The sequence below is a fragment of the Volvox carteri genome, assembly GCF_000143455.1.
Source record: "Volvox carteri f. nagariensis unplaced genomic scaffold VOLCAscaffold_49, whole genome shotgun sequence".
Classification (NCBI taxonomy): domain Eukaryota; kingdom Viridiplantae; phylum Chlorophyta; class Chlorophyceae; order Chlamydomonadales; family Volvocaceae; genus Volvox; species Volvox carteri.
In genome coordinates, this window is record NW_003307592.1 from 213,162 (window position 1) to 230,337 (window position 17,176).

The 17,176-nt window shown below is 57.7% G+C and overlaps 2 protein-coding genes across 2 annotated transcripts in view; one reads left to right on the forward strand and one right to left on the reverse strand.

The window, feature by feature from the left end:
- The window catches only part of VOLCADRAFT_96060 (uncharacterized protein), a gene marked incomplete at both ends in the record, with an annotated part of 24,624 nt that extends 11,048 nt beyond the window's left edge, over window positions 1-13,576 (reverse strand). Inside the window, 20 exons of the mRNA XM_002955178.1 lie at window positions 23-79; window positions 344-364; window positions 519-611; window positions 835-909; window positions 1,216-1,326; window positions 1,731-1,841; window positions 2,438-2,718; window positions 3,315-3,421; window positions 3,951-4,111; window positions 4,251-4,463; window positions 6,401-6,493; window positions 6,998-7,303; window positions 7,794-7,838; window positions 8,004-8,065; window positions 8,341-8,492; window positions 8,834-8,962; window positions 9,440-9,505; window positions 10,805-12,623; window positions 13,092-13,358; window positions 13,501-13,576. Coding sequence (XP_002955224.1) covers window positions 23-79; window positions 344-364; window positions 519-611; window positions 835-909; window positions 1,216-1,326; window positions 1,731-1,841; window positions 2,438-2,718; window positions 3,315-3,421; window positions 3,951-4,111; window positions 4,251-4,463; window positions 6,401-6,493; window positions 6,998-7,303; window positions 7,794-7,838; window positions 8,004-8,065; window positions 8,341-8,492; window positions 8,834-8,962; window positions 9,440-9,505; window positions 10,805-12,623; window positions 13,092-13,358; window positions 13,501-13,576 — 4,245 coding nt within the window. The remainder of the gene's footprint in view (window positions 1-22; window positions 80-343; window positions 365-518; window positions 612-834; window positions 910-1,215; window positions 1,327-1,730; window positions 1,842-2,437; window positions 2,719-3,314; window positions 3,422-3,950; window positions 4,112-4,250; window positions 4,464-6,400; window positions 6,494-6,997; window positions 7,304-7,793; window positions 7,839-8,003; window positions 8,066-8,340; window positions 8,493-8,833; window positions 8,963-9,439; window positions 9,506-10,804; window positions 12,624-13,091; window positions 13,359-13,500) is intronic.
- Window positions 13,577-13,989: 413 nt separating this feature from the next.
- VOLCADRAFT_106688 (uncharacterized protein) lies at window positions 13,990-16,882 on the forward strand (the record flags this gene model as incomplete). The annotated part of the gene is made up of 7 exons (XM_002955117.1): window positions 13,990-14,015; window positions 14,626-14,702; window positions 14,977-15,065; window positions 15,444-15,593; window positions 15,892-15,967; window positions 16,214-16,293; window positions 16,521-16,882. 7 exons carry the CDS (start codon window positions 13,990-13,992, stop codon window positions 16,668-16,670), a joined length of 648 nt encoding a protein of 215 aa, XP_002955163.1. The 3' UTR covers window positions 16,671-16,882.
- Window positions 16,883-17,176: the final 294 nt, after the last annotated feature.

Below are 17,176 nucleotides of genomic sequence, written 5' to 3' on the forward strand. Positions count from 1 at the left end.
GCCCTCCCCCCCTCCCCCCGACCTGCTTATTCACATCCAGGAAGTGGCGGTACTGCTGCCGGGCCTCATCCAGGAGGTCCTGGGGGGGGGGCAGTGGGAGGGGGGGAGGGGCCGGGGAAGGGGGGGAAGGTAGACGGTGAGAGGGGAAGTCCGGAAGGCCATGAGGGGGGGAGGGAGGGAATGGGAGCGGGAGGGAGGGGGTGACGGTAACCAAGCAAGAACATCTCTCTCTCTCTCTCTCTCTCTCTCTCTCTCTTTCTCTCTCTCCTTTTAGAAAGCTGCTGCTGCTTCCTGCTTTTGCCGTCGACCCAACAGCAAACGGAGACACCCCCCAGGGTCCCACCCCCGGTTGGCGGTACAGGGACTGACCGGAAAGGGGGGCCAGGCGGGCAATGCGGGGGGGTGCAGGGGTGCCGCCACCCACGGGGCCCCTAGGCCCTACAGCACCTTCCCCCCTCCTCCTCCGGCCCCTGGCGCCGGGCCCCCTTTCTCCCCCCCCTCCCCCCCTCCCCGTATACCTGCATGTGTTTCATCTGTTGGTGTGCCCCCGCCAGCTGTACGGCAAGGGAGCTGCTACGTTGCCTCTCTGTGGCCAGCTCACGATCCACCACCTGGGAGGGGGGAGGGGGGAGGGGGCCTTCGGAGGCGTCAGGAAGTGATTCCTTGCTTACCTTGCTTTTCGTATCGCCCGCGGGCCTCGCTCTCGCTCTCGCCCTCGCTATGGTCATGGTCATATTCATGGTCGTGGTGAGCCCCACCTCCTACTGCTGCCCCGCCTTTTACCCCTCCCCACCTCCAAGCCCCGTCCCCCCGTCCCCCCACCCCACCTCCCACCTCCCGCGCCTCCTTCTCCTTCCTCAAGAAGACGGACAAGTTCTCTGCTCGCCGCTGAAGCAGCCGCCGCTCCTCCTCTGGCATTGGGAGGGCGTTGGGAGGAAAGACGAACCACACACGATTGAAGCTGCTGCCAGGGCAAGAGAGTAACAAACGCATTGGGAGGAAGGAGCAGCGGGGGTAGGGACCCGCACGTGTGGGGGGGAAAGGGGGAGGGGGAGTGAAGGAGGAGGGTTACAGGTGTTTTGCTTTAGGGACGCGACCCCGGGTGCTCGTCCACCACCTCAACCCTCCGAGCTGTTCCGCTCCCCGCCCCGGGCCCCCTCCTCCTCTCCCTCTTTCCCCCCATTCCCACATACACTTGCGCACATGCACGCCTACCCGTGCCGTACCGTGTTGTGCGGTCAGCTTGCGCGCTGCTTCCGCCTGCCTAGCTGCCGCCCCGCGGTCGCTCCTCCCCGCGCGAACACTCTCCGCCAGGTACTCGCAGCGCTGGAACGGAGTTGGACGGGGGAAATGGTGAAGGACGGGGCCCCGGGAGTGAGGACAGGTAAAATATGGAAAGGGTGAAGTGGGGACGACGAACCACAGATGCCGCTGCGATGGGGACGGGGAGGGGGAGGGGCGGGTCCCCCGGGTTTGGATCTGACGAACCGAGAGATCTCTACCACCACTGCTGCTGCCAGCCCTACCCGTGAGCTGAAGGAGGTGCCAGGCAAAGAGCCGGGAGGGATCCCTCCCCCTCCCCGTCCCCATTAGAATCTGTGATTGGGACGGGGGCGGGGAGGGGGACGGCCCCTTCCCGGTCGAGGAACACAGATTCCCCTCTTCACTCTCGGACACTGTGTATTTGACACGCAACAAACCGCTCCCGCCGCAATCCCCCCCCGGCTCACCCCCCCCCTGAGAGCATCCGGTGCCTTCTGTTTACCTTGATAACCCATGAGCTCTAATGAGAAGGAGGAGGAACCTAGGAACCGGCCAAAGGCGACTGATGTAAAGTGCAGCTACCAATCCAGTCAAGGTCAAGGGGGGGGGGAGAGGCACACGCCGCGCAGCCGCGCACCTGTCGCGCGAGGGCTTCGGAGCGCCGCAAGGCCGTCACCTGCAGGGTACGGCAGGTGCATGTGCATTTGTGTGTGTATGTGCGTGTGCATGTATGTGTATGTGAGTTCATTATCTCGTGTCCGACATACATACATACATACATACATACATACATACATACATACATACATACATACATACATACATACATACATACATGTGTAGAACTGCGCCGTGGTGGGACTACGGTGGCCTGCAGCTTGCCCGGGTAACGACGGAAACCCGCAGTGCCTGGGGACCCGGGGAGCCCTGTTGCCCCCTCCCAGGTGTGTGGGAATCTCTGCATGCATGCATGCATGTATGTATGTGAGTACGCAAGTATGTGCGTTTTTATGTATAGGCTTGGCCTAAGTTTGTTTTCGGTTTTCTCGTCAGCCGCCTCCGTTATCCCCATCCATCCCCCCCCGGGCTTATCCCCCCGTGTGGCTGCCTTATTTACCAACCTACCGCCCCCATCTACCCGCAACCCCACTCCGCTCCCCCCACCCCACCCTACCTGCACCTCCGCCTCTTTCAACCGAGCCACCAGAGCACTCCGGGATAAACCAGCCTGCGGGTCAAACAGCGTCTGGAGCGGAGGCTGCGAACAGGCTCCACCACCAACCCCAACTTCACCGCCGCCACCGCCGATACCACCACCACCGGCGGCCGGGTAGCACCCCGCCGGCACCGACATCGCACCAACCCAGGGCGACATCCCTGCGGCGGGAGCCACCGCGCCCGGCCAGACGTCGCTGCATCCACCGCCGCCACCGCCGCCGCCCGCGACGTCGGCAGCTGTGGCCGGAAAGGAGTACACGTGGGCTGGCGAGTGGTGGGGGTAGGGGCGGGGGTATGGACCCGGATCGAGCCGCGCGGGCGCGGCGGCGGCGGCGGCGGCAGTACGGCAGCAGCGGAAGCATGGTGACGTCCCGGACTGGGGCCGGGTGCGGCATCTGGCCGCAGGTGGGAGGTTGAGGGGAAGCGGGATGCGTTGAAGGAGGGGGAGGGCGGGACTGTTGAAAGGAGGGCGGGGACAGGGGTGTATCTGTCTGTGTGTGTGTGTGAGGGGGGTTGTAAGACGGACCACTGGCGAATGAAGCAGATACCACAGGTGGTGATGGTGTGTGGGGGGAAAGAGGCCGCGTTCTCCAGGTTAAAGGGACACATCTGCCGTATATCAGCTTGCTAGCGGACTTGGTTGGACAGACGTGCGTTGCGATATGATAACTTGTGTGTATGGCTGGGGAGGGAAAAAGGGGTAGGGAAGGGGCGCGGGAGGACGAGGGAAATAGAGGGGGGTTAAGGCACCGCTGTGATGTTTTGTTGCCCCTGCAAAGCCCTGTCCGGGTAGAAGAGAGGAGGGGGGGGGGAAATCCCCCCCCTCTACCCACCCCCGCCAAACCGCAGCATCGTCACCACTTCGCGCATGGGATGCCTTCGTGTCCCGCCACCTTCCGTCCGCAACTTGTCCGTTCCCTCCCCATCATCAGCCGACACTCTTGTAGGTAGGTAGGTAGGTAGGTAGGTAGGTAGGTAGGTAGGTAGGTAGGAGGCGAACCGCCTGACAAAACCCCACACAGCACACCGCCCCGCTCGCTCTTGCACATGACAGCATTCCGGCGGGGGCCCCCTTCCCCCCAGGCCGATCTATTGTCTCTTGTCGCCCGCACCTGCACCCGCAGCTGGTCAGGACCCGGCCCGCGGAACACGTTCCCCGGTGCACGATCCCCTGAGCCGCCGCCGCCGCCGCCGCCGCCGTCATTGCTGCTGTTGCCGCCGCTGTTGCCGCCGCTGCTGTGGCCCGTCCGCGCAACGCAGCGGCCCCACACACGCCGCCTCCTTGACCTCCTGTTTTTTTCTTCTTTGCATTTTTCCCGCCAGCGCCAGCGCCAGCGCCACCACCTCCGCCGCGGACCCCCACCCCTACCGGTGGTCCTGACGCCGCCAAGAACGGCCCCGGGGAGGGAGCAGCTGTGCCGCCTGGGCCTAGTCCCGAGCCCAGCCCTAGTCCAAGGGTCGGACCGGACCTCTTCGGCATCCTCCGAAGGCTCCCTGCGGCTGCTGCTGCTGCCGATCTTTTCGCTGCGGCGGCTGTAGCTGCGGCGGCGGCGGCGGCCGTAGCTGCAGTTTTCAGATCCAATGAGGTGGTACGACTGGACGGGGAAAGGGATGCCTGGTCCAGTCTTGCCTGCGTGTGCATGCGCGTGCAGGAGGAGGAGGATTGGTGCTGATAGGGGGGTGAAGGAGCGGCTTGGGTGTGAGGGTTGGGGGTTGGGGGCTTTTCCTTGGGTGTGTAGGGGTTTTGGGTGCGAAACGCTGGCACGGACCTCCAAGGCTTGGAGGATGGCTCTGAGAGCGCCCTCATTTGGGATGGAGGTTCTTCCCAGCTGGTCAAGGATGCTGCCACCGGGGGAAGGGCCCCCGGCTATACGTGTGGCGGCGGCGAGGCCCTGGCTCCAACTTGGATGCCCTGCGGGCTCCGCAATGCTCCTTCCATGCGGATGTGAGTCCGCGTGCGAGTTTGGGAAGACCGATGGGTGCTGCAATTTGTTGGAAGGTAGAATGAAGAAGCGTGAGAGGGCCTGGTGTGGATTGGTGGATGTGGTGTTGAGTTGCTGGGGTCCTGAGCTTACTGGGGATGTTGTGTGCTTCACGCGCCTGGAGTTGTCGGCTTGCGAGGGGAGGTAAAGTTGCACCCCGCCATCTTTGTTGAGGATGTCAAGAAGGTCTAAATCGTCTGAAACGCTGTCATCGCGCAGCAGTATGGTGTCGTCCGACAGCATCTCACATTGTCCTAAAACAAGGCCTGGACAAGATGAAATTCAGTGATCATAGAATACCGTAGATAAAAGTGTGATTAGGTGCTTTATTTTTTGCTTGCCAGATACAATAAAGAAGGAGAACCGCAATGAAGTCATCGAACTGTCACCGTCTGTCGGAGCGTTCTTTTGGGGACATGGAAAGCCTATGTCAATTGACGCCTGGCAAGTGATGCAGCACATGTAAACAGGACGGAAATGTAGTTAGCTGCATGGCAAGATTTTAGCATTCTGATACGGCATAGGGATAGACTGACCGACCGGCAGATCCGCGAAAAAATCTCAATCATAAGTAATTCCAATTACCCTGTAGGTAATGCATTACCTACTAACTATATTAAACCGGGATTTGTCAGCCTCCAAACCGCTGTCACGCGCGCCATGCTTTCCCTGGGCCATGTCACGCGCGCCATGCTTTCCCTTCTTTGCGCAAAGTCTATCCTGCCCGCCTTATGGATTTAACAGTCCGACTTGCGCCTGGTCCTGGTGCAAGTCTGGTGTGGTCATTTACAACTCCAGTCCTGCCCAAGCAACCACAGCAACGTTCGGCACCACACCCTACTGTCCTTTTTGGACTTTAGTCCCATTGGATTTGTGTCCTGCGAAACACGAACAAGTCATGGGAGACTGTCAGCAATCCAGCCAACCTCTTCCCTCCCTTCCTCCTTCCCTGGCACCGAAGTTCTGCAACTCCCGCAACCGAAGTTCTGTTCAGTCGCCATCACCACCACCACCACCACAACGACAATTACCAAAACTCCAGCAACCCTTACCGCAACTAAGACGAACAACGCAGAAACCACAATAGGACGATAACAATGCAGGCTGTGTTAGACTCAGCAACGCGCCACGGACCCCCTCGGGTCCTATTACTGCTGTCATCATTCTCTGGTGTATGTGAATGTCGGTCACTTTCCAACAGCCTGTCACACAGCGATCTGGGTTCATAGTGCAGTACGGCACCCGTACATTCGCAGCAAAGTACGGTGCTGTATGACGACGAACATCATCAGTCAAAACAGGTACACAAAATCGGAGAAATAATTACATTTTAAGGTAACTAATAGCTGGGTAGTTGGAAGTCCCGAGGCTCCGAGTTTTGCCGTTCAGTCTCCTTATCGCCGCTTCCTTGCGGACAACTCGCCATCTGCATGTGGCCCCGCCTGACGCTTCTGCCCGCTGCCCGCCTCCGCCACCTTCACCCCATCCGCCGCCTCGACGAGTCCATGCCCCGGCTGCGGCTTTAGCAGCGGCAGCGATGACGCTCCCTTCCTGACGGGATTAGCCGCGGCAGAGGCCGCAAAAGCAGCAGCAGGCGAAACGGCGCCGTGGCCTGGCGACACCCCAGCTGCTGCTGCGCCTTCCGCCTTCGCCGCAGGTGCGCTGGTCTTGCAAGCCGGCTTAAAAAACGATCCGATGGACCCCTTCTTCGTGCGGACATCCTGCAAGACTTCCAAATCGGAGCTGTGTAAGGATATAGAGGATGTGCGGGGTTGGATAACGCTGTGGGCCCAACAGACAGGGGTAGGAATGATTTTTATTTTTATGCGTTCTTGGCGTAGAGAGCCATAATAATAATAATAAACCTGATTGTTGCTGTTAAAAACCCATAGCAAGCCGTAGCACCAAACCGCCTCCCAACCAGCAACCCGGCCCACCTTGCAGCAGTCGGGCTTGTCGTACCCGGGTTTACTCATCTCGGGCGTTACTGGGAACCACCTCAGCAACGGTCCGCCGTACGGCTTACAGATCTGGGGAGATTGGGGGAATGAGGGTGTGTTGTGTGTGTCAGGGGGACCAGGGGGTGTATGGAGGTACATCTTGGAGGGCATGACGTTAACCTTCGCCATCTCCCTTCCCTTCCTCCTCCTCTTCCTCCGCCTCTTCCTCCTTCGCACCTTCTCCACCATTGCCTCGCACCGCTGGCGGTTTGGCTCCACAGCTCGCAGACCTCCCTTTCCCTGGGAGCCGCCACCGCCGCCACCGCCCATGCCACTGCCGCTGCCGCCGCCGCCGCCACCGCTGGCGCGCGTGTTCCGGGCACCACTGCTGTTGTCATCACCACCCTCCACCACCTTGCCCTGTGACCCCCCGTCGTTCCCCTCTTCCACCTGCCCTGACTCCCCTCCTCCTCCGCCCCCTCCTCCTCCTCCATCTTCTCCTCCTTTGCCATCACCGTCGCCTTCACCAGTACCAAGAAGGTCTGCAGCACCCCTAGGATGAACAGATGATGGTCGCGCTTCGGACTTAACCACCATTTGGGTTTCGGAGCCAGCGATGGCACATGTTCGCATGCCAGCGCTCGATGGCGTGCAGGACCTGGCACCACCACCGCCACCACGACCGTCGTTGCCCGTCTTGTCTCCTGCTTCTCCCCGTTGCTCCTCCTGCGGCTCCTCTGTTTTCGCGTGGGGTTGTTCGGAGCTGAAGGGGTGTTCGTACTCCGATTTCATGAGGATTCGGACGGACGGTTCGGTCTTCAGAGCCGTACGGTTCTGTGGGGCCTGGGCGAGGCACTTGAGCCCACCATCGCCCTCCTCCCCGAGCCACGCTGAGATCTCCTGAGGACGACGGGACGGGGAAGGGGGAAGGGGGGGAAAAGACGTACCACGAGCGAGTGAAGCTGCTACCAAGAAAAGACTGCTGCGGCAGATGCACCGAAAGGGGGAAGGGAATGGAAATGGTAAGGGGAGGGGAGGAAAAGTTTTGAACTAGAGAGCAGCGGTTTTGCAATGCAGCAGCACTGCATGCGCGACAGCGCTTTTATCAACCTTAATTCTTAATCCATCCCTGCCATCGATTCCCCTTCCCAACAGTACTCTTTCCTTGGCAGCAGCTTCACTCGCTCGTGGGTCGTCTTTTCCCCACAGTACTCGCACCAAAGCGCATCTTGATTACAACAGATGCCATACTCTTCAGTGCAGCCCTCCCTTCTGCGACCCGCTTTATATTTCCCTTCACACGAAGGGTTGATTTGACGATATGCAAAACGTCAATATAGTATCACAACTCCGCATACCGCCGTACAGATTTCTACACAGGTTTCCATACCTCAGGGTTGGTCAAGATGACTGGCATCCGGTCATGCAGCCAGGTCTGTTCGCGTTGTGTGTGGGGGTTTCCGGGTGCGGGGAGGAGGGGCAGGAGGAGGAGGGGCAGGAAAAGGGTTAACTTAGGGTTAACACGGGCAAAACAGCGGATCCTCAACGCCAGATTATAACATGCGAACAGATGGACTGACATGCATACAGACTGACTAACCAGGGGTTCGCTGCTGTCGGTGGTGATGATGGTGAAGGTGTGAAGAGGCTCGCCATCGGGGTCTGCCGGGGGGCGGAGAGCGGGGTTGAGACGAACCACTGGCGAATGGAGCAGATATCAAAGATAGACGGGTAGTCCAGGAGAAGATAAGGAGAGCGGAGGCCGGAGGGCTGGGGGAGGAGGATGAGGGCCGAGGGCGAGGTGAGGAACTAACCTAACATTACCGGAAGGCCGGGGACTCAGGCGCCACAGGGGGCCTGCCTTCGTGTAAATGTCTTGTACACGAGGAACAGCAGCAACCTAACCATAACTGCGCCAACTGCCGCAACCACCTCACCGTGGCACACGTCGTACAGTCCAGCCATGTACATGGCTGGCTGCTGCGGCTCGTCCGCGGTGGTGATGTAGTACGGTTGTTTGCGACTGGCGGCGCCGCCTCCACCGCCCTGACTGTGCCACTCGTAAAATCCGTCCAGGAGCACTACACACCTGGCGAAGGCAGCGGTAATGGGTTCTGGAATGTGCACAAGCAAAACACACACACACACACACACACACACACACACACACACACTCTGTTCACGCACATGCAAAGCCTTGGGAAAGCACGGAAAACGCAAGACACGCAAACGCGCAAATGGTAAATTCCCTTCTAAATTACGCAATCGACATAAATGCATAACCATGCATCGATCGATCCATTTATAGTTAGATAGATAGATAGATACACACACACACATGGGGAGCTAGCGCACGTGCTAGGCACACGCAAGCTAGCCAGCCCCGCCGTGCCCCTGGCCAGGTCATCCAGGCTGTCTGTCAGTCCGCACCTCTTCCCAGACAGCAGGCGACTGAACACGGGCTTGCTGGTCAGGCCCTCGCAGCGCGCATTAAACATGCGGTAGTGGTCGGGTCGCTCTCCGGGAGCCAGCCGCGTGAAGGAGGGAACCAAACCCCACCTGGAGCGGAGGGTTGGAAGGGGTGGAAGGGACGGAAGGGACGGAAGGAAGGTTGTCTGTTGGAGGAAAGGTGAACGTTTCACGAGCCATACAAATCAGTCTTTTAAACATGCTTGCGATGCCAAATTGCAAGAAGCGCGCACATCAATGATTGGCTTGGTTCGGGAGTACTCTTCTTCGTGGAAGAAGGGATTAGTGTGGTCAAGGGAAGCCCGTGGCGGTGGCAGGGAGTTTGGGGGGAAGGCACCGCGGCAGTTGGTGAACGAGCCGGGGAAGAAGGCAGCAATCAGACTTTAGAGGTAACCCATGCCTGCCCGTTTTCCAGAACCGTAGTTGCAGAAAATTTCCACCATGGAACCTCAGGCACAGCAGGTCATTCCAGCCACCACCGCTTCTGCGTTGAAAGCCAATGCTGCCGAGCCAGCCATGGTGGTCGACTGGGCGTACGGCCACCAACTGCCGTTTAACGGCACTTACTTCATCGTGTGTATTTCTCTGGCGCCGTCTGAACCAAGCTTCATGACAGGTAGCCAGGCTCCAGGACTGCAGTTGTATGATGGTCGGTACTGTGTTGGGTTGCGCCATCGCTGCTCAGGAACTCCGGAGGCCGTCAGCACGGCCTCGCGCGCCAAGGAGCATCGCGCGCGACCGCACATCGTTAAAACCTATGTTATATAAGGTTTCATATATTGCTAATAGGCGTACATGCAAAAAGACTGGTAGGTTTCGGAGGTATCCCACTCGTGCACAAGGGGACGATATTTCAATTTGTCGACAGATGCCGGTTCCTTGTAAAAATCTAAGTTTTACATAACTAATAAAGCATTTGTTACTGCCTTAGTGCGTTTCAGTACGGTTCGTTTGTTCAGCAGACCAACCGCCGATGTACGGCGATGTCTTTGTTGTCCGGCATGCTGCAATGCTCATAACAGGGTTGCTGAATGCCAAGGATCAGCTGGTCCGGAGCTGTTCATGAACGAGGTTTCTCTGGGGGGTGGCTGCATGGTCACCGGAACGGGGAAACGTCGCATGGAGTGTGTTACCGCCTGTCATGGGTCCAATCTGTTATGGAGAGATTTCCGTTACATAAGCTAAAAACGGATGCTCAATTACACATCGCCCTTCTTAAGCCGCCGGGAGTGCACTGATCAGGGGTTAAAGCAGTCCCAAACGGACGGTTCACAGGCGGCACTGGAACTCGGTGTACTCGAGCACACGAGGACCTGGTCCTGACGGTACACCGCAACCATTCCCAACCAGGTGCCAACCCTAATGACGTTGTTGGCCAGGTGCAAGGCTCACTAGGAGCAGCAAGGATCAGGTGTCACCCAGCCGGCAAAGGGGCACCGCATGTCCGTTTACCTAAACGCCAAGGCCACACTGCTAACGGCGTCAAACTACGTTATAGTCACCATTTTAAGGACCACGCAAACCTATATCTAGACGCCTTGCAAACCTTTTTGCCTTACTAAATCCGGCTTCGCCGGCTAGTTAAAATCATTCTGCACCACATTCTACGTTGGTCGCGCGAATCCAACACCGCATGCTGTAGCATTCCCTTGTGACGTGACTCCACCCAGCAACCCTGTCTTTCCCTGTTGCTCCAATTGCAGACGGAAAGATATGTGCAACCCTCCCCAGACACGCTTGTAGCACCCTGCCCTCTCCTAGTACTCCTCCTATCCAGCATCGTGCAAATCCCCTAGTCGCTCACAAATCCGTGACCTTAACTACAAAACATTCTCAATCACTCTTACCAAGCCCCGATCCCACTTGTTTCTATATGCCCGCACCTACGTACACACATGTAAACGCCCATCCCCGCTTTCCTCATCGCCTTACACCGGGCAGCTCGCAGCGCTGGCCGGCGCAACACCGTATGGACAGCACGTGAATTCCCGCGCCGTGTCGTCGTAAGCGCCCTTAAACACATACTCGCACAACGGGGATCCAGCCACGCGCGTCGGGCACAGCTGTTCAGCCGTCACATCAGCTGCCACATACACCGACATGAGAGATGGCGTGCGATTGGTCTTGTACAGGTTGATTGCGCGAACCCAGCTCTGGTAGCTGTTGCTAGAGCGCGTCCAGTCCACCGCCGCGCCGTCGACCGTGACCTTATAGACTGAGTCCAGCACGCTGGGCGCTACAAACAGCGTGACCTGGTCGACCTCCGAAACCGAGCAATTGGGCCGTGTACCGTTACTGACGCCAGGCACGTTGACGGCGGTAGCGCCATTGTAAGACACCTGAAACGTAAACACCGTGTCGTCCTGGTTGGGCGCCGCCGCATGACGGGAGCCATTGTATGACAGGCTGTAAGGATTCTCAGCCAGATTGTCCACGCAGCACGTGTCGTCATGGCCAAAGCGTACAACCCCAAGGGGGCAGCAGTTAGGCACATCAAACGCTTCAATACCCAGGAAGACCGTCGGCTCGTCAGTCAGCGTCTGGTAGCCGTTAATCTCCACATCGCAGACTCGGTCGTCGTTAGGCAGGAAGGCCGACCGCTTGCAGGGCCACATGCCTGCCTTCGGTGCTGGCGTGGCGTCCACGCGGATGGGCACTGACAGCAACCAGGGCTTCCCTGACGTGAAGTTGGTCACGAAGAGCGAAGGTGTGTAGTTTCGGCCCTGGGTGATGTCATTAGGGTAGAGCTTGATGCCCCAATCCGTGCGTTGCTTTGACACCGTCATCTCAAAGCCTAGGTCGGTTGTCAGAGTCACGTTACCAACGTCTTTGTCCGCCGCGATCGAGCTGACCAGACTCAGCCCAATGTTGACCAGGGTTTGGTTGCAGCAGCTGCCATAGCGGTAGCCTGGTTCCCAGCAGTCTTCTGGACTGACAACGTATAGGTTGAAGTGGTAAATGACCTGGTTGGGCGTAGGGATGGAGCGGACATAGTCGAGGCGGAAGCGCGATGTCGTTGTGATGAGGGATGAAATGCAGTCGCACTTCTGGACCTCGGCACGGACAGCGTCAGGGAAGGGCGGTGGCGGCGGAGGTGGCGGTGGCGGCGGTGGAGGAGGGGAAGGCGGCGGTGGGCGCGGAGGGGGAGGCGGCGGTGGTGGAGGTGGCGGTGGTGGGGGAGGCGGCGAAGGTGGCGGCGGTGGTGGCGGCGGAGGCGGCGGTGGCGGAGGAGGCGGCGGCGGCGATGGGGGTGGCGGTGGCGGCGGCGGTGGTGGCGGCGGTGGCGGCGGCGGCGGCGGAGGGGATGGCGGTGGTGGTGGAGGCGGCGGAGGCGGCGGCGGCGGTGGTGGCGGTGGCGGGCTGGGTGGTGGCGGTGGCGGTGGTGGGGGAGGAGGTGGTGGCGGTTGAGATGGGCCGGAAGGCACTGCTGGCAGCGTCGGTGGCGTTGGCGGAGGCATGCCCGGTGGTGGCGGGGGTAGTGATTGAGAACAGATTGGGCAGCACTGGTGGGCGCTGCTCTCAAACACAGCGTAAGTGCACGCGCCATCGGCGGTATTGCACAGAGAGCTGTACGATGCGCAAGCAGAGCCAGGCTTGAAACGTAAGCAAAGGCTGGTGTTGGTGGCTGTTGTGACATTCATAGCGAGTGGTGTAATGCGGATCTTCCCGTCTGGAAAATTCGTGTCGAACAACGAGTTGAAGCGGGCCCCGTTGACAAATGCTGCTACGTAGTCAACTTTGCAGGTCTTGTCTGCGAGGGGTCGGGAAATGTGGACGCCGAGGAGGTAAGTAGGCACCAGCTAACAAACCAGCAGGGGCGGCCTAGCGATGCTCAGCCTCAGCGGGAGGGTATAACCATGCAAGCGGGGGGATAACTATGCACGAGAGGGGTCAAGAGTACAGACCACATTCGGTATCCTTAAGCCACTGGTCTGTACGGATATAGAGGGACCCCGCCCTTTTCCTGGCTTAGAACGCCGACACCCTGCTTATCCGTAGACGATTTGTGATATGGGTTGTAGACATACCTATTAACTTCGCAGTTATTTCAGCCAATAAGCATTCATCCTGCGCCTGACCCAGATGTATATGAAAACGTCTTCTATGGAAAACACTACAGGGTGGACGTATGTGCCTGGATTGTGCTGTTCCCATGGCTCTACTGGCTCTTTCGTCGTTTTAGCAAGGAAAGAATTCGTGCTTCCTCAGGGCGACTTACTGACGGCAAACTCGACCTTGCCGAGCCTGTCCAGCAGGATCTTGCAGCAGGGGTTGGCTTGGCTGCAGCCCACGCGCTCTATCAGATAGCATAGCTCATCCGAACGCTTGGTTGGCGACGGGATGGACTTAAGGCGGTACGGTGCCGAGGAGCACCGGTAATCCTGGCACTGGCAGAAGGGGAACTTGTTCAGCGCCTCTACATCCGCGGCGCCCGGCAGCGTGGCAGCTACCCCAAGCTCTGGATCCGCATCCGTATCCGCCGAAACTGCAGGGAGATGGCAGGCGGGAAGAACATGATGGGATGGTTCAATGGAAGTACAACGCCGTTAGTGCAGTTCCTCTTCAAAGGGTATTCACTACGCGATTATACGTTGGTATAAGCCCTGACCCTGTGCGGGTGTGCTTACCCGTCCACGCTAACGCAGCAGCTAACAGCAGTTGGGCCACGCTGCACTTTAGCAGCTGGAGGGGCGTTCGCCCCATCCTCACGTCGGACCTGCGTTTGGAGGGGGGCTGTTAGCTGCGGAGTGAACAGCAATTCTACTTAAAACCGTACAAGCTCGACGATACGTTAATAAACTATATGCCCTTTCCGGGGGGTTATTTAAGGAACCCGCGCAGAGCTGTCGCCAAGCAAATACGTGCTTGGGCAGTCGTCCCAGGATTAAAAACAGGATCAGTAGTTAATCGTTCCTAGCAACAAGCGGAATCACTTCGTGGCTCCCAAGAAACTGGTTTTGCCGCCCGACCTGTTAATCGCTACTTCTAGCATCTGCAACGCACCTGCAAGGACCCCGGTGCCCACGGAATGTAGCTCCACGTGACAGAAAAGATGATGTCAAAGAAGTGCTGGCCAAGATACCGCTGCAGAGTGTTTCGTGGACCACAACTCTACAATGTTTGACGGCGCAGCTGTTGACGGGTGAGCTGAAACAAACCCTCGAGCTGGGCAATTTACATAATGTGCCTTTGAAAGTGGGTATATGTTGCGCTGTGTATCTTCTCGCAACTGATGAAAGGAAGTTTGCAGCTACAGTTCCAAGTACGGCAGTCAAGCAGTTTTGTTCTGGTGATGGTTCGGTAGTTATAAGTGATTATAGTTACATACCTGCCAATACCTGAACACTTAGGTAAGGGCCCATTTGCCTACGACGATGCAGCCTTAACCATGCGCTATTTGGCACCCTTGTGATGAGGCAGCCCGTGGTTTAAGTTATGACAGGTATAAAATCACCTTGTATATTCGCACAGATGTGTGCATAAAGTTGGAGTTGCGGAGTGAAAGTTGCGAGCTTCGGAGCGTCTATTGTGCCAGTAGACATACATGAAATTTTAACATGCAACTGTGGCAGGATTGACGCGGAGGATGTTTGAATGACGATGTACACAAATCGTAACAAGGCAACGACGCCTCGGGCGTCATGGCATATGACCCATTTTAGGACGCAAACCACTAGAATCGCTGGCGCTGGCGCGTCGAAGGCGTGCCCTTGCATAACCGTCCTGAACTCCATACGTTGTGCCGCCACAAGCTCCGGGCAAACTCCAGTCCCCGACACAACTAACCCCAAGCCAGACCCCTTGACAAACGCTGGCCGCACAACAAACGGTGGGAATGATATGCATGGTTATTTTATGAATGAGGGCAAGGAATAAAGGGGCCGTAGAAACAAACCCCGACCTGGGTCCACCAGCTCCGAGTCGTCCCCTTAAATGGGCCTCGCTTTGCGACAGTCCTACTTGGGCTGCCGCCGGCAGCTCTGTACAGCTCCCCTTGAGGGCCACATGCTGAACTCCCCTTAAGGACCATATTATAACATGCCAGGAAGCCATTGCCACCGTCGTGCGCATGCAGCATGAGTACTACGTTGCATCTGTCGCAGGGCCGCCCCTGCACGTGCTCGGCGTTGATTATGGGACCTCCATAACGGGCCTCGCGCTGGGGCGTAATGGTTGGTGCAGCCCTCTTAAGGTGAATCCGATTGCCGATGACGTGGACACCGGCCATTCACATTGCTTGCATGCACCTTACGCAATGCGGCAGGAGCCATGAGAGCGTCTGCCCACCCTGCTTTTCGAGCTCTTAAGAGTACCGAATGGTGTCCTTGGGTTGCGGATTATGACCTGTGTCCAGCTTGAACGTGGCTTCGGGCGGCGGCTTCCGACAAAGTACATGTTGGTTAGAGCAATAATTATGGGGTGGATGGGATGTCTTACATTGATACAGCTCTGTATGCCGAAGAGAGAAGAGTCGTTGGAGTTCTCCACGCTCCTAATCTCGTAGCAATCGACCCGGTGCAGCGTGTGGTGCATCCGTCCACCCTTCCTTACGTGCGGTCCTTGCCCACAGTCAATACCTTCTCTCCGCACATCGAAGCTGTCAGATGTGGCCCGTCAAGTACTTGCCACAGCGCTGGAGCAGAGAGTAGAGGGCATGGTGGTGGGCATTCCCGTACAGCCAGGGGGCAGCATCGTCAAGCCACACACGGACTCCCGATTGGTGAGCTAGCGGGGTTGGGATCCACTGCCTGCGGCCACACGGGATGTCTGCGATGCTAATCTGTGACTTAGGCCCATATACGCGCATGGAGCCCCGGTCACACGCTGCTGGGTGGGCTTACCCTTGACAATCACGACCTGACTTGTTAGTCTAGACTTCGTAGGATACCCGGATCATTGTGTCAATTTAAGCCGTGGGTTTGGCAAGCTGGTTTGTGTATGCACAAGCTGGCTTCTCCACGGTGGCTGTTTCCGGTGCTGATCATGTATGCGCCGCTGCTCTATAAGCTGCGCTGCAGGGTTCGAGATGCCGCAACCTAGCACATACGTTGGCACTGATGGCGAAGGAGCATGGCATCCCGGTGTATCTTTATAGTAAGTACGGATGGGTGCCAGCGAAAGCATCGATTCCCGTGGGCGCTGAAATCCGATATAGCTTATGCAATAATACCTAATTGCCTTTGCTGTAGTCCAAATGGGTTGGGAGTTGCCCGCAGACAAACCAAATCAGGCATAGCAAACAATCAGGCGCACACTGCCACCATGATTTGAACCCCATTCGCCTGGGACCTCATGCTTGCTTGTGCCGTGTCCTTGCCCGGAACCCCTGTGGAAATGCAGACGAAAAGGATACGACTCGCGCTACCATGAAAACACTAGGTTACAATTGGACCGACCGCCTCTCCGGACAGGAGAAACAGGTGCGTGAGTACAGGTCCCTGCACGACTAGTAACTCTGGTCAGGACGCCATCCTTCGTCTTTTTCCGGTAACCCCTATTGTGTAGACACTGCCACTGTATCGTGTTTCAACGCCCGCCCTTCAAAACCTTGACCGACATTCAGGAGGTTAGGCTGCACACGCTTTACCTGTGTAAAATTAATTATGAATCTTAACCCCATGATTCCTTGACAAATCCTGCTATGCAGGCATGCAAGCTGGACTCCGAGAGCGCAGCCATGCTACTGCGGCTGTACTTTGGTAATCCACGCCTAGCTGTCCGTGTTAATGCTCAAGTAAATATCAAGCGCTCCCCAGGTACCCACAACTCGGCCGAAACGACTAGCGACAGGGAGTGAGAATATCACGATGCGAGGAGCAGTGTAAGGCTTATCGACACCTGCAAAACGCCTTACAGTCGCCTGCTAGTGTCACCTACCAAACTGTACACATCCTACACTTAACTGCAATGACCAATAGCACCCTCGCATAACAACTCACGACCGCTGTCAGGATTATCAGGCCGCCGCGCCGAAGCCAGCATTACTCGTCGCAGTGGGCGTCCCTGCTTTGACGACAGCATCTGGCGCCGCAAGGCGCGCAATGTCTGCTACGACCGACTTGAGCTGGGACCAGGCAGCCTCGCGGGCAGCATCCGCCTCCGCTTGCTCAGCCTTGAGCTGCACAAGGGAAACAATAACGACACAAAGCCGTTAGCTTACATCACATTGTCACGGAATCACGCAGTAAAACCCATGTTGAGCACGGGTTTTAGGTTTCTTTCGTTGCTGTAGTCGACGACCAATCGAGTGGTATTAAGGGGAACCCCCCCGTACTGCAGTGAAATACCTACGTGCGGAAAGGA